Source organism: Venturia canescens, chromosome 2, assembly GCF_019457755.1.
Source record: "Venturia canescens isolate UGA chromosome 2, ASM1945775v1, whole genome shotgun sequence".
Classification (NCBI taxonomy): domain Eukaryota; kingdom Metazoa; phylum Arthropoda; class Insecta; order Hymenoptera; family Ichneumonidae; genus Venturia; species Venturia canescens.
This window is the reverse complement of record NC_057422.1, coordinates 27,877,024-27,893,332: the sequence shown is the minus strand read 5'-3', so window position 1 is coordinate 27,893,332 and position 16,309 is coordinate 27,877,024. Positions and strand designations below refer to the sequence as shown.

Sequence of the window (16,309 nt, the reverse complement as noted above, 5' to 3'; positions counted from 1 at the left end):
AAATATTCATGCAGAGGGATTTTAGAGAGTTATCTTCAAGTAATTTTCAAGAGACTCGGTAGAGTCTCGGGACAAGTACATTGACAGCCCTGTCGTCTGCTGGCCCAGGCTCTCGCCGAGACTATACTTTCTCTGAATAAAACGATTCGCGGTGGTGGGGGTAAAATTGGCATGTGATTTTCTTTAATTGCGAAGCCTATGAGTTATGTACGACTTTGAAAATTGAACTTTCAGCTAATTGATTAATTCTCTATCGAATGAGCCCAAAATCATCATTATTTGTGGCGTAATTGCTGAGAAAAAACTTTGCACGGGCTCAAGATTATGCAAAAGTTACCAACACATTCAAAAATTTATGTGTCTGTATATTATATTATAACACCATCAAAAGCACTTTGATGCTATCGAGTTTCTGATTGGTTGGATCTGACGACATCCATTTTTAGACGTTGTGATTGGTTGTTGAAATTAGTTGTTGATGATTGGAAATCTGACGTCAACTTCATAACGTAGAACACGGCGCAGCACAGCTGGAAACAGCAGTCATAAATTCGACCGATATACATATATATATGTACAAACCATGTGTCAGTTTTTGATCGTGTGAACAGAGTTTCGACATTACGAAGTGCGTGCGGGATCAATAAAAAAATAATTTTCGTCATCTAAAGAAGTGCATATTACTATTTATTTTGTTATTTGTGATATATTAAACTGGTATCAAAGCGGCCGCGTAAATGTAGTCTGTGATGTGTGTGTGAAAAAGAATATAAAAAATGCGCGATGCATATATGTCAACGAAACTTTTCAAGATTTCATTATTTCGTTCGATTGGAAATAAGTGTTAACTGAAATAATCCTGCAATTAAACCAGAGTACGAGAAATATTGTTCAGTGCGAATATATTGTCAGTGGCGTCGTTATATATCATGTGTATAGGTTATATATACGAATAAATAGAACAAAAATACACGCAACTGTTGGAATGATATTAGAAACTTTAATTGAATAAATGTTTTCTAATTTATTGGTTGTGTCGTCATTATTTTTAAACATCCCCATATTTTGCTTGATATTCAGTTTGGCTCTGCCCTCTCCGATCCTTGTTTTCACCCGCTCAGTTTGCAGCGGATCGATTCATATTATTAATTCGTTCCCTAATATGTGTTCTATGATTTTCTACTCCTTCATGATGATTGTGGTAACATGATTCGAGAGGTTTCTAACCATGATCTTGAATTGCACTTTTTGTAAATCAGATTTTCTTAAAAAAAATCTGGTCTTGGTATAGTGTGTAGTTATTCTTTTCCCATTAGGTCTGTCGAGTGATAAATTTGGAAACTTTTCCAGAAAGCCTTTGGATGCTTTTTTTGCTAATGATATGAAAAGTCGTATTTTACGAATGAGGTATGCAAACACAAGTTTTGATAACAAAACTTGTAGAGTGACATGTATGTTGAGTATTTCCACTTTGCAAACTACAAATATGGAATCATTATAAAAAAAATTCATTCCGATAAGTCTACTGTTGCTCAGTTTTGGATGCGATCAAATATGATGCCTACCAACATCCCCAGAAACTTACAGAATTGCTGAATGCAATGTGCGCTATGTCATTTTAATGTAACATCATTACTTTTGACAACTTTTTATTATAATGCTGTAGATTCGGATCATTGAAATACAGCGAAAATCTGCAAACTATACAATTTATATACTGTGCCATTCATTTTACATTTTGACTCTAACCGTAACATATATATGAAGTAAAAAATTGATTATAAAAGTCTTCAGTTGCTCATTTATGGATAGATTTGAAATTGCTGTCTTCGAAGCTCATTGCGTAGATACATTGAACCGCAGCAGATACCTGCGAACTCTGAAATTTCTGTGGATAAATATATAGCTACGGATCACACCTTATCTTTGATTATGGTAATATGTAATGGAACTTGGTTCCGCAAGTTTTTAAATGTTTCTTTTCAAATAGTATTGAAGTTTGTATGACTGATATACAGCGAATACTTCTAAACTTTGATATTTCTGTGTTGCAGCATGTGTGCCAGTCATTCAAATCATTTACTCCAACCGTATCATGTAATCTAGAAAATTCATTACAAAAGTCTTCAGCTTTTCTAAATACTTCAATGTTCCTTTTTCTATTCCTTTCTGAGTTTTCGAATTTCTAAATTCATTTCTAAATTGTCCGGAAATGGTTTGCCTTCAAAACCAATGCAGGTACGTTAAACGTCTTTGAATTCTGTTGCTCTGTTGAATAAAGTTCGCTTAGTTTTTTTTGCTGCTTTGAGTTCTGGCATAATAAATGTTAGAAGTTTACGGGTACTTTTTTCAGCAACTATCAAACTGTGGATAATTGAACCTTAGCGGCCGCTTGCAAACTTTGGAAATATATTTCATTGGGGGCACGTTTTGCATGAGACGAAATCTCTAGATTCAGAATGCAAAAGCGACATTCAAAGTGGGCAAATCTGTTGGATTTGTCGTGTCTTGAATTTGATCTATCTTTCATTTGAATTTTGAAGAAAACGGATAAATAAAATCTGTTCTATTAAGGAAATCTTTACGTTAGTTCTTTCTTGGTATGAAGACTTGGAAAAAATCGCCAAAGGCCACGGACAGACCGGTGACGAAATATTTCCAGTGCAATTTTGACGAAAAATAGATCTTGTTTCACGGAAACCAACGTTATAAGCCGAAAATCATATTACAGCCTACGAAACGCATTTCTTCACACTCTTGGGTTCCTAATACACAAAACAGATTAGAAAATAAGGGGGAATATCACCGACGTGCAAGAACAAACCAGTGCCGAAATATTTCCCGTATAATTTTGACGAAAAATCGGTCTTTTTTCGGGGAAACCAACGTTATAAGCCGAAAATCATATCTCGGCCTCCAACCCACTTTCGACCGTGCTCTTGGATTCCTAATAGACAAAACATATTAGGAGACAAGGGGAAAAATCATCGAAGTCCAAGAACAAACCTGTGCCGAAATATTTTCAGTAAAATTTTGACGAAAAATAGGTCCTTTTTCGTGGAAACCAACGTTATAAGCCGAAAATCATATCTCGGCCCTCAACCCGCTTTCTACCGTTCTCTTGGGTTCCCAATAAGCACAGCATATTAGAGTAGAAGAAAAAAAATCGCCCAAATCCATGGACAGACCTGTGACGGAATATTTTCTGTACAATTTTGACGAGAAATTTGTTGTTTTTCGTGGAAACCAACGTTATAGGCTGAAAATCATATTACGGCCCACAACACGCATTTCTTCATGCTCTTGGGTTCCCAATAGACAAAACATATTAGAAGACAAGGAGAAAAATCACCAAAGTCCAAGACCAAACCAGTGTCTAAATATTTTCAGTACAATTTTGAAGAAAAATTGGTCTTTTACGTGGAAACCAACATTATAAACCGAAATTAATTTCTCGGGCCTCATCCCGGATTCCTCCATGCTGTTGAGTTCCTAATGGGCATAACATACTAGAGTATAAGAGAAAAAATCGCCAAAGTTCAAGGGCAGACTTGTGACGAAATATTTTCACTACAATTTTTACGAAAAATTGGTTTTCTATGGTGGAAACCAACTTTATAAGCCGAACATCATACCCAGGGAAAATAAGGTTGTGAAAAGTACATTGATGGTCCCTTATTTGCTGATAATTTCATGAAAAAGATTATCCCATAAAAAAATGTTCGTATTAGAATGGAATCTATAAAAATGTACTAAGCAAATAATTCATAGAAATTTAAACTAAAATCCTATAACCGTCATAACATAAATGAGGAACTTTTGAGAAAAAAGGCGTGATATCAAACCATAAACTTCCCCTTGGGAAAAAAAGGTTGGGACAAGTACATTGATGGTCCCTTGTTTCTGGATGACATAGAAAAAAAGATTCAGAACCAGGAAAAAAATTCTATGGAAATAATAAACGAAAAATTGAAAAGTTCAAAAAAATTCAACAATAAAAAACAATCGAAAAAAATTCTGTAAAGAAAAATAAAAATTTTCAAAAAAATTCATAAATATTGAACAAATTGAAAAATGTACTATCCAAGTTACATGCAGTATAAAAATGTATGATACCAATTAGAGGCCAAGTTTTTATTGATAATTTGGAATATTTATTGAACAAATCGGAAACTTTAATTGAAACTCATGATAATTATTTTCAAGAGAAAAGTTAATGAAAAAAAAGTCATAACGGAAGTTACGTGCAGTACTAAAATGTATTATATCAATTCGAGGTCAAGTATTTATCGGTTATTCGAAATATAATCTCCGGCGACAAATGAGCGTTGAGAATCCTTGTCGGGCTCACAACGTTTTATCAAAATTACTAAAAAGTTAATGGAAATGAAATCATTAAAAATTCACATGAAAGTCATTCGTTACTTCAACAAGGTACACACTTTAAAGAATCGATTCCCCTCCTATTTTCAGGATCCCCTGGTATTATTCACAACATTCAACTTCGATTGGATCGGTACAAATTATGTTCAAATACGTCTTAAACGTACTTGTCCGGCCCATTTCTTTTTATTGAAATTGCTCATTCGAAAACAAATCAGGGCTTCTCTAAAATGACAAATATAATAAAATCGATAGAAATAAAAATAATATCTCCAAGTAATTTGAACTTGATTGTTCGCAAGTTCGTATAGCAATATCCACTTCTCATTTTCTTCAGTGAACACATACCATTCGGTAAGAACCAATGAAAATGAGAACTAATCAGGCACATTACAAGAAATTTTCGAACCTACTCAGCCATGCAATGTTTTTTTTTCTATAGTCACGTACACATTTTGATAAATATCACTAGCCGAGTACGACACGTGGATTCCTGGAATTTGAAGAAAAATGATTTTGTTGTGAATTATGACTCCATATAATATAAATAGATTAATCAACTTCATCTTTCATTTTCGTTTCTTTTTGACAAGAGCGATTCGAAGGAAAGTTATTTTCTCGGGATTTACTGTTCATTAATATTAACACATGCATTAACTTCGTTTTTGATTTGTTTTCGAATGAGCAATTTGAATAAAAAGTGATGGGCCGGACAAGTACGTTTAAGACGTATTTGAACATAATTTGTACCGAGCCAATCGAAGTTGAATGTTGTGAATAATACCAGGGGATCCTGAAAATCGGAGGGGAATCGATTCTTTAAAGTGTGTACCTTGTTGAAGTAACGAATGACTTTCATGTGAATTTTTAATGATTTCATTTCCATTAATTTTTTAGTAATTTTGATAAAACGTTGTGAGCCCGACAAGGATTCTCAACGCTCATTTGTCGCCGGAGATTATATTTCGAATAACCGATAAATACTTGACCTCGAATTGATATAATACATTTTAGTACTGCACGTAACTTCCGTTATGACTTTTTTTTCATTAACTTTTTTCTTGAAAATAATTATCATGAGTTTCAATTAAAGTTTCCGATTTGTTCAATAAATATTCCAAATTATCAATAAAAACTTGGCCTCTAATTGGTATCATACATTTTTATACTGCATGTAACTTGGATACTACATTTTTCAATTTGTTCAATATTTATGAATTTTTTTGAAAATTTTTATTTTTCTATACAGAATTTTTTTCGATTGTTTTTTATTGTTGAATTTTTTTGAACTTTTCAATTTTTCGTTTATTATTTCTATAGAATTTTTTTCCTGGTTTTATCCCTTAATTGCACTAATTTAATGAGATTGGAAACGAATTGTCCTGTAATATACAAGGAATGTTATTGTGCATCGATAAATAAAAAACATTTTGCACATTAAATATGTTCAAACTCCCAAAATAACTCCCCAGTTTGTATTGCAATGGCGACAATTTTTACTTCTCACTTTTCCAGCGAACGAATCTCATTCGGCATAACTAACCTATACTATTATTAAGAACATTAAACTAATAATAAATCGCATTTCAATAAATTTTTAACCTGATGCTGCCGTACAATTTCGTTTGTTTATGATTGATTTTTATTTGAATGAATAGTAATGGGCCGGACAAGTACGTTTAACTCATATCGATCCAATCGACGTCGAATATTGTGAATAATATCAGTAGCTCCTGAAAGTCTGAAATGAATCGACTTTCTTATAAGCCTCTGTCACTATAGAGTAAGAAATGACTAGCTTGCATGTGATTTTTTTGGATTTAAAAGCTTCTTAGTTAGACCAATTTAATAATGTCAAAATTTGGAGTTACTCATAAATTACTTGTCCTTCGATTGATAACATAAATTTTAGTGCTCCACGTAACTTAAATGGTAACTTTTTCCAATTGATTAGAATATATTTGCCCTCGGATTGATAATATAATAAGTTTTAATGCTGCACGTAAATTAGATGGAATTTTTTAAAATTGATTTAGCTGTTCGAATCAAATAAGAAGAATGAGGCATTGGTTTCCAAAATGATTTCAAGCGCGATTTTTCGGTTTTTTATTTTTTACTTGTTATTTGATACTTTTGACACTTAAAAAAATAGATACAGAATAGTTTTTTTTTAAACATAATGTTTTTTCAAGACTTGTGAAATTTTTTTCAAATTGTTCTGAATTTTTTTTTTATAACATAATTTTATTGACAATTTGTTAAAAAAATTTTTTTTAAAGTTTTAGTATAATATATTTTATACATTATATAATATTATATATTATATAAAATAATATATAATGGATGTTCCTTTCTCTTATGATTTCAGTTTATTGGAGAAGAATAAACAAACTGTGTTTCTCTGCAAATAGAGAAACGACAATTAAAGTTTATATCTTTCTCTATTCACATTACAATATCTTTCTTATCTGGTTACTCACGCACGACTGATCGTTCCCGATATATCTCCGATACTCCCTTTCTATCGGTGATTAGACTCACGAGTGGTGTAGAGAGGCGTGGCCTATTTAAGCCTAACGAAGGTATATCTCTTTCGTTACATCTCCCCTCCCCTGGGTGAAAATTTGTACGATTTTCAGTCTTCGTCCCTGTTATCTAACATCGGCAATAATTTTGTTATATGGAAAAGTCCAGTTTCTTGGTTTCGTTTTCCCGTTTTTATTTTGTATACTGAGTTGGATACCTTTTCTATTATTTGGAAAGGTCCAATTCTCAGTTCATCAAGTTTTTTCCTATTTAGCCTGTTGCCATTTTCTATATACACTAGATCCCCCGTGTTAAATTCATGATTCATTCGATTTTTGTTGAATATATTTTTGTTATATTCGTGCGATTTTCTTGTTCTTTTTAGAGCTAATTCTCTATCCTTTACCCAAACTTCTTTATTATTCCCTATTTTTATTTCTTCAGGTAAAATGCTGGTGTTTGTGCCCTCTAGTAAGTATCTAGGTGTGAAGCCTGTCACCGTATGTTCTGTTTCGTTATATTTATTTACGCATTCTCTGGCAATCGTTGTCCAGGCTCTTTTTTCTCCCTTCTCGTTTATTTTACATCTTGCTTTATTAACTATCGTTTGGTTTAGTCTCTCGTTCAGACCATTGGAGAAGGGCGTATTGACGGCCGTAAAAATTAATCTGACGTCGTTTTCTACCAAGAATTCCTTAAATTTTCTCGCATTAATTCCCGGATATTGGTCTGCGAGAATTGTTTCAATTTTGTTTGTTTCTAACACGGTATTTACTAGCTTGATAAATTCTACCGCGTTCTGGTTTTTTGATGTGGAGATGAACGCATATCTCGTAAAGTGGTCCACCAGTAGATGAAGGTATCTTTTTGTTGATCTTTGTCCCCCAAAGCCGCCGATGGTGTCTATTGACATTATCTCGAATGGTTTCGTTGCCGGCCCTAATTGTGACATCGATCCATACTTCCTTTGCCCTCTAGATTTATTTTTTATACATATTTCGCAGTTTTTACATACTTTCTCTATGTTCGCGATTATGTTCTTAGCTGTATAATGAGGACATATTCTATTCATCATTTGTTTAATCCCTAGATGGCACCATTCCGAGTGTATTTCTTTAATTAATTCTAGGCTTAGCTTTTCAGATAAGACTATCTTTTTCTTGTTTTTGATAATTTTATAGACCAGTCCGTCTACTTCTGTAAATTTTGTTTTGGTTTTTTGCAGTGTTTTATTCTTTTTTTGGTCTTTTTCTATTTCTGTTGTTTTTATTAGATTAGCTGTTTGTAGAATTTCTTCTGTATTTTCGAGTGGTTCGAGTACCGGGTTTCTACTTAAGCTATCTGCTTCAGCGTTATCTTTTCCCGGAATGTGTTTAATGTCAAAGTCGTATTGTGACAAATAATAAGTCATTTCGCCCAGTTCCTCGTCTCTCCTAGCTTTTACATTCATGTTCTCTAATGGCTTATGATCGGAAAATACTGTAAACTTTTTCCCTATCAGCCAGTGTTGCCAGTATTTTACGGCTTCTTTTATTGCCAGGCATTCCAAATAAATTGCTTTTTTCCTTCTTTGTGAGTCGTTGAGTTTCTTCGAAAAATATGCCACTGGTTTTTCTTTACCATTATTTTGTATTTGTTTAAATATTGCGCCAATGCCGTTTAGTGATGCATCTGTATAAATTCTTATTGGTAAATTGTTATCAAATATTGCCAACACTGGCTGAGAACATAGTAACTTTTTGATATCCGTGAAAGCCTTTTCGCAATTTTCCGACCATGTAAATTTTTCACCTTTTCGTAACAGTTTGTGTAACGGGTCTAGCAGTATTGAACTTTTCGGTATGTACTCGTGGTAGAAATTGATTTTTCCGAGAAACTGTCTAATATTCTTTTGCGTTTTCGGGGTGGGGAAATTTTGTATTGAAATCAGGTTGTCTTTCATTGGTTTTACTGTATTGTTTTCTATTATGTGTCCGAGGTATTTTACCGATTTTGTTGCAAATGTACATTTTCTGAATTTTAGTCTGAAGCCTTCGTTCGCTATTGCTTTTATGACTTTTTCTATGTGTTCTATGTGTTCTTTGAATGATTTTGAGAAAATTAGAATGTCGTCTATGTAATTTTCTGAAAAGTCTTTTAGGTTGTATTTTCTCAAGATATTCGATAAGATTCTTTGAAAAATAGCTGGTGCTGTTTTCAAACCAAATGGTAGGCACGTCCATTGGAAGTGTCCTTCCTGTGTAACGAAGCCTGTTTTCTGTCTATCTTCGATGCGTAATGGAATTGACCAAAAGGCAGAATTTATATCTAGTGATGTGTAGAACATGCAGTTTCTTGTTTTTATGATTAAGTCGTCTATTAAAGGGAACGACTGAGCTTGTGGTGTAACTATTTTGTTCAATTCACGAAAATCTATGCACAATCTTGATCGTTTATTTTCTTCTCTTTTGAATGCTAGGGTTACTGGTGCCGCGAATGGGCTGTAAGATTCTTCAATTAATTTATTTTCTAATAATCTTGCCACTTGGTTTTCTATCTCTTTTTTATCCTCCCAGGTGCATCTATATGGCCTCTTACTACAATATTTGTCTACCAGTAAGTCTATTCGAGCTTCGTAGTCCGTAACAGTGCCTACGTCATATTTATTTTTTGCAAACACTGTATTATAGTCGTTTATTAGTTTTTCGATCTCTATTTTTTGTGTGTCTTCCAAGTGGTTTAGCATCATATTAGACTCATGTTCTTCTACGTGTTCGTTAAAATTAACTTTAATTTCTTCCCTTCTGTTATTCTGGTTCACTGTGTTTATTTCCTTTCCTAGCCCTGTCTCTGTTCTGTCTGTCTTTATTTCTTTCTTTTGAGATATTCGTAGATTTTCATCTTGAATTAATTGGAATTCCTTTATCATATCAAGGCCAATAAGGAAATCTTCAAAATCATCTCTTTCTACAATAAATACGTCTACGTGTTTCTCTTTTTCGAAGATTTTTACTTTTATGGTTACTAGACCTTTTGTTTGTGTCACACCATTGACCGTTTTTAAGAATATTTTATTCGCATCATCTGTTTTTTCTTTTATATTTATTAATTTTGAGTTTATCAGAGAGACTTGAGAACCTGGGTCATATGTTCCGTTTACTTCTAGCTTATCTTCTAATAACATTTTCACTTTAATCAATGGTGTGATTATTCGTTTTTTTGTTCTGCATTCAAATTTACTTCTATTACCGAATTGCTTCCAATTACTCTAGCTTCCTTTTCGTTTTTCTTTTTAAACCAGCATGAGTCTTCGGGATGGTATCTATTGCCTTTGTTCAGTTTTTCGCAATTCCTGCATGGTTTTTTTTCTTCAAATTTTTTTTTATTGTCTTGCCTTTCCTCTTTTTTTTAAAAAAAACTACTCTTACTCACCAGATTCTCGCATTTTCGAAGTTCGTGGAGTAGCTTGGTCGAATCCTCGCAACTTTCCCTGTCTATCTTATTTCTAATAAATTCAGGCAATCCTGCTGCTACAAGCATCACCAGAGTCCTTGTGCCCATATCGCTGTCCATATCTCGTAGCAGTTTTTCTTTCTTCATAGCGTATTCCATCAGTGAGCCTTCTCTATATCTGTAGGATATAGCGTATACGCCGGTGCTCCATCCTTTGTCCGCGAATGATTCCAGAAATTTTTGCTTCCATTCAGTCCACTCAGCTTCTATCGTCAACGTCGTTAATGTTGCTGAGTGCCAATCCAAACATGGTTTGTCCAGAAATAGTCGCAGCATTTCGATCTTCATGTTATCCTTGTTGATTTCGAATCTCTCACACTCCTTTTCGAATGTTTCGAACCATTGTTTTGCATTTGTGTGCTTACACACAAACTTTTCGACCATGAATCTCTCTGCTACGTTTTTCAGATTACGTCGGTCTTCCTCCCCCCGTGTGGGTTCATGTGTTGTTGTTTCTTCTATCCGTTCTAGGTATGTGTCGTTGAACATGATATTACCGTCTTCATCGAAGTAAACCGCTTCTATCTCTTTTGTGCATGTGATCCACACCGTTCTTTCTTGGCCTCTTTGATTAAGACTTTTTTTTACTCTTTTATAGATTTCAGTTTTTAATAGTTCGTCGTGGACACTTGCGAATTTTTCGTCATCTGGCAGTGCGTATTTCTCCTTGTCCTCCGTTGTGATAGAGAGTATCACAAATTTGCTTGTTTTTTTATCGTTGGGTGATGCCACATATTTGAATGTGAATCCCAATTTCCTTGCCATTTTTAACCAGAATTGTCGTTTTATAATGGATGTTCCTTTCTCTTATGATTTCAGTTTATTGGAGAAGAATAAACAAACTGTGTTTCTCTGCAAATAGAGAAACGACAATTAAAGTTTATATCTTTCTCTATTCACATTACAATATCTTTCTTATCTGGTTACTCACGCACGACTGATCGTTCCCGATATATCTCCGATACTCCCTTTCTATCGGTGATTAGACTCACGAGTGGTGTAGAGAGGCGTGGCCTATTTAACAAGGGGACAGCACGGCAGTCGGATTTTTGTAATTTTTCGTACTCATGGTACGCGAAGTTCAGAGCTCGAATATTAATATCCCAAAGCAGTTCGGCGCCATATTCAGAAATTTTCGAGAAAATTGACTTTGAAGTTTTCGAGCGCACTCTTATCCCACAAAGATGCAATGATATTCGAACCGGGCTCGTGGCGTACCCGGTAGCGCTCGAGTCAAGTAATCGCGGGGTCGCTGGTTCAAGTCTCACTTCGAATTTTTTTTTTTTTTCATTTTTTTTAAATGAAAAAACGCAAGTCATTTTTCTAATTATCTCTTGATTATAAACATACATTTTCAAGTATCAATATTTATAACCAACAACATTTTTAGGATGCAAATGAAAAACGTCGGGTAAGGAATTGAATACTTTATTATTCGGTCTGTATTCGTTTGTTTTATACATCGGGTGTAATGTTACACGAGCCAGAGTGGTAACCATCGTAAAAACAAGGAAAACAGTAATTTTCACGGCATCTCGCACACCGTACAAACGCTGCATTGTTACATTCGCAATTTTTTTTCAATACATCGATCGGAAAACAAACTTCATTCACGTTCATGAAGATTTCTCTTTGATCGCAAAGTTTCGAAGCAAACCACGCATATCTGATCATGTTATTGAAGACCGGAGAAGACAACTGATGATGAACAATAGAATGAATTTTTATGCAATCTTCTCTATCATTAATTTCACGTTCTTGTTCAATCAGATAGGCGCAGTTCTGCAGACGCTTTATGAAATTTTTTACTTGGCGGTAAAAATACACGTCACAAGGTTGGACTAATGGAGTGCATTTTGGTGGAATTACCTGCACCGTGCAAGTAGGCAGATGCCTGTCATTTCGAAACACCTCACTGTACATCACAGTATCGGTTTGGCCTCCCCAGGAATCGATAATTAAGAAAAACTTTTCTTTTTTTACGTAGGGTTTCAAAACGTTGATTAAAAAATCTTTGTATAACTTTGTAGTCAATTTTCCCGATTTTGATGACGTGACTACGACGTTTCCGTATTTTTTTAGGTACTCGTCGATCGATTTTTGAACTCTGGGACCAAATGAACCTGTTGTTTCTTGTAGGCATACGAACACCAGGGGCAACAATTTTCCTGATAGGGTGACAGAGTACTGCGCAGTATAGGAATGGGTGACTTTATTCATATTCTGCCGCTTTACCAGCACTACTTTTGATTCTTTGGTCGCCAGAGTTCTGTCGAACGTCGACTGGTATTGGCATCCTGAAAAAAATAGAAAAGGAATAAATTGAAAATACTATATACGAAATTCTACATTAATTTATTATGGAAAATGAGAACAAATTTTGAATACCTGTTTGGTCTGTATTAATGACGAAATCGGGACCAAAGTTTGGTATAACATCACGAGCCTGGATACGAAAATCTTCTGCAGCTTCCAGGATTTCATCCAGCGTTGCGGTTTCTCTTTCCGTTACAAACTTCGTGATTTTTCTTTGGCGAATTCGATGTTTCCGTTTAAATTTCATAACCCACCTATCGGAAGCTTTGAAATCAAAATTTTCAAATTGACTCGCAGCCGATAAAGCCCACTGCTGCAAGTTCCGGGTTGTAACTTGTTGGTTGTTCTGTCGCGCTTCTTCAAAGCGATCGTAAGTCCACGAATCGATGGTCGCGTATTTGTCTGTCATGGTTCCTCCGCTTTTTACATGTTTTTCCCATTTTGGCAATTCCTCCATGCGCTTTAAGCGGCTGCACCCGTTTTTTTGCAGAACTTTTAGGCTCCATGTCGGATGTGCTCGAACTATATTGATAACTTTCCTTTTATAATCCAGCGGAATATTGTCCGTGTACAATTTCGCCCTTTTCTCCTCTGGCTCATAATTTTCAGAAGAATCTTCGTTGTCAGATGCAGGCTCGTCAAAAGCGTATTCTTCGTCCAATTCATCAAACATAATTAGTTCTTCATCCGTTACAAACTTTTTTTCTTGTAAAGTTTGTACTGTATAATGGAACAAGTCTTCTGCTAGTAACATTCCCTCTTCAGTAATTACCTCCGATGGTGTTGGTGCCACAAGATTATTTTGTGTGAGAATTTGCTCGTAATATACGAGGGCATCCTTCAATCGTAATTTTGAAACTTCACTGCACAAAGAATATTCAATATCATCTTGTGCCGTCGAAGGCCCAGGCACCTCGTCGTCTCCCACGCCCGACATTTTGATCTTTTTTTATCGAATATTCTACAAAATCGTGCACGACGCCGAAAAACAGTACTTGCTGCTCCGAAAACCAACGGTCGAATGCTACTTCAAACAGGCATTCCTTGCGGAAGACGCCGTATCCCTTCCACCCGTTCTGGAATTCCCAGAAATCTTTTGTGTACAAGCAGCTGTGCCCGCTTCGCAGGTAGTTGATCAGGACAAAGGCAACGATGTACGAGATAATCAAAAATAAGACTTGAATTTATCATTGACAATTATAATTACATATATGTGAATTAGCATAGATTTTATGATTTTTATCCCGGGATTATTTATTTATTTTTTTATAAATAATCACCTATTGTTATATATAAATAATATATGATCATATATGAGAAAATATATAATTATGTATAACTATAATGAATTTTGTACATAAATAACTATATATGGATTTTGTCCATATATAAACATATATAGATATATTATATTAATTATATATAATAATATGTGATTATATACAATAAAAATTTATCGGGATATTTAAATGACGGAGGTATACGAATTAAAAAAAAAAAAATGAAAAAAAAAAAAAATTTCAAAGTGAGACTCGAACCAGCGACCCCGCGATTACTTGACTCGAGCGCTACCGGGTACGCCACGAGCCCGGTTCGAATATCATTGCATCTTTGTGGGATAAGAGTGCGCTCGAAAACTTCAAAGTCAATTTTCTCGAAAATTTCTGAATATGGCGTCGAACTGCTTTGGGATATTAATATTCGAGCTCTGAACTTCGCGTACCATGAGTACGAAAAATTACAAAAATCCGACTGCCGTGCTGTCCCCTTGTAAGCCTAACGAAGGTATATCTCTTTCGTTACATATTATATTGATAAAAATATATTATATAATTCATCTATTATATAAAAAATGATATAAAACGTATTATGGCGGTGGATGTAGATGAGGATCGATTTCGTTATTACACGAAAACCAAAATCTTCACGGGCAAAAACATCCCCGGGCCAATACGTTCTCGCGCCCAATCGGCGGCGCCCAAACGGCAGCGCCAAAACGTCCCCGCGCCCAAACGTCCCAGCGCCCAAACGGCTCGCGCCAAAATGGCCGCGTCAAAACGGTCGCGCCAAAACGGCCACGCCAAAGCGTAACGTAGTCCGGGGGAAATGTGTTTTATTAATAATTCCGAGTTTTAACTTTATGAAATTGTTCTAATGTTCGTCACATCAATACATTCTTGTACCTTCTTACCGATTTGCTTTGCAAAAGTGAGAACATAAATTGGCTATCAGTAGGCAAGAAAAAGTCGTAATAGAAAAAAAACTCTTGTATCACGTGTAACTTGCTGTTGATGAGCTCAAGAACAAAAAACAACAGAGTGTGGAATGCGAAATCGACAGACTCGGTAGAGTCTCGGACCAAGTACATTGACAGCCCTGTCGTCTGCTACTGGCCCGAGGCTCTCGCCGAGACTATTCTTTCTCTGAATAAAACGATTCGCGGTGGTGGGGGTAAAATTGGCATATCATTTTGTCGAATTACGAAACTCCTGAGTCATCTAAGGTTTCGGAAATTTAACTGGAGACTAATTAATAAATTCTATTTCGATTGCACCCAAAATCAGCTATATTGGTGGCGTAATTGCTGAGAAAAAACTTTGCACGGGTTCAAGGTAATGCAAAAGTTACCAACGCATTCAAGAATTTGTGTCTGTATTTACAACACCATCAAAGGCACTTTGATGCTCTCGAGATTCTGATTGGTTGGATCTGACGACATCCATTTACAGATGGTATGATTGGTTGTTGAAATTGGTTGTTTATGATTAGAAATCTGAGGACAACTTCAGAACGTAGCACGGCAGCGCAGTAGACATTTGAAAAAGATGTAGCACGGTAACAGTAAACGTAATTTCAATCGAAAGACGAGTGTCAGTGTATAACTAGTTGTGATTGTAAGAAAAAGTACAGTTAATAACCAAGTGAATAAAAAAAAACAGACGTTCCTCAGTAATTACAGTTGTTTTGTGCAGTTATCGTAATCAAGAGACGCGGTAGCGGCTCGACGTCAAGTATTAAAAGGAAATACTGCAGCGCAAAAGAAAAGCCAGCGCGAGCCCTCCCGCTACTCTTTTATACGCGAATATGCCGGTTTTATGACGTCGCAGAATTGTCAAACGGCTCTCACAAACAAACCATTACAAGAAAGAAACTGAAAACTGGTGACGATTTTTTTTTATATTTCCCTTTCCATTGGTCTTTGTCGCAAGTAAATCCGTCCAGTCGATCCTGAAATATGTAACGTTGGTGATTTAAAATCCATCGTTTCGAGAACTTTCGTTTTCCGAGAGACAGAGGGGCGTAAGTTCAGCATGTTTACAATTGGACTTGTGTCCTTTGCACGATTTCTTACGTTTTGTCACACGCTACGTCACGCACTACGCTGAACGCCGCTACCCCCTTTTTTGTGCGTCGCCAAGCGAGAGAGGCAGAGAATGTGCGCACAGCGGGAGCAATACCAGCTCCTGCTCTGCAAAATCCAACCCTATGTCCAAGATTTCTCACGTGCAGGGCGGACAACGTGTGCTTTCGCATACGGCTATCAGGACTCTGGTCACACACACACACCCACACCCACACACTACACAAACAT

At 35.5% G+C, this 16,309-nt stretch overlaps 2 protein-coding genes across 7 annotated transcripts in view; both read right to left on the bottom strand.

Moving 5' to 3' along the window:
• The window catches only part of brun (trafficking protein particle complex subunit brun), a 595,546-nt gene that overhangs the window by 48,531 nt on the left and 530,706 nt on the right, over positions 1–16,309 (bottom strand). The window lies entirely within an intron of this gene.
• LOC122406450 (uncharacterized) lies at positions 11,822–13,923 on the bottom strand. The gene is made up of 2 exons (XM_043411906.1): positions 12,790–13,923; positions 11,822–12,698 (listed from the first exon to the last, which is right to left on the bottom strand). The coding sequence occupies exons 1-2, from the start codon at positions 13,652–13,654 to the stop codon at positions 11,857–11,859; spliced, it is 1,707 nt and encodes a 568-aa protein (XP_043267841.1). The 5' UTR covers positions 13,655–13,923; the 3' UTR covers positions 11,822–11,856.

Coding starts and splice junctions, on each gene's coding strand:
- LOC122406450 (XM_043411906.1), bottom strand. CDS start 13,654: ATGTCGGGCGTGGGAGACGACGAGGTGCCTGGGCCTTCGACGGCACAA. Junction 12,699..12,789: donor CATTAATACAGACCAAACAG/GTATTCAAAATT, acceptor TATTTTTTTCAG/GATGCCAATACCAGTCGACG.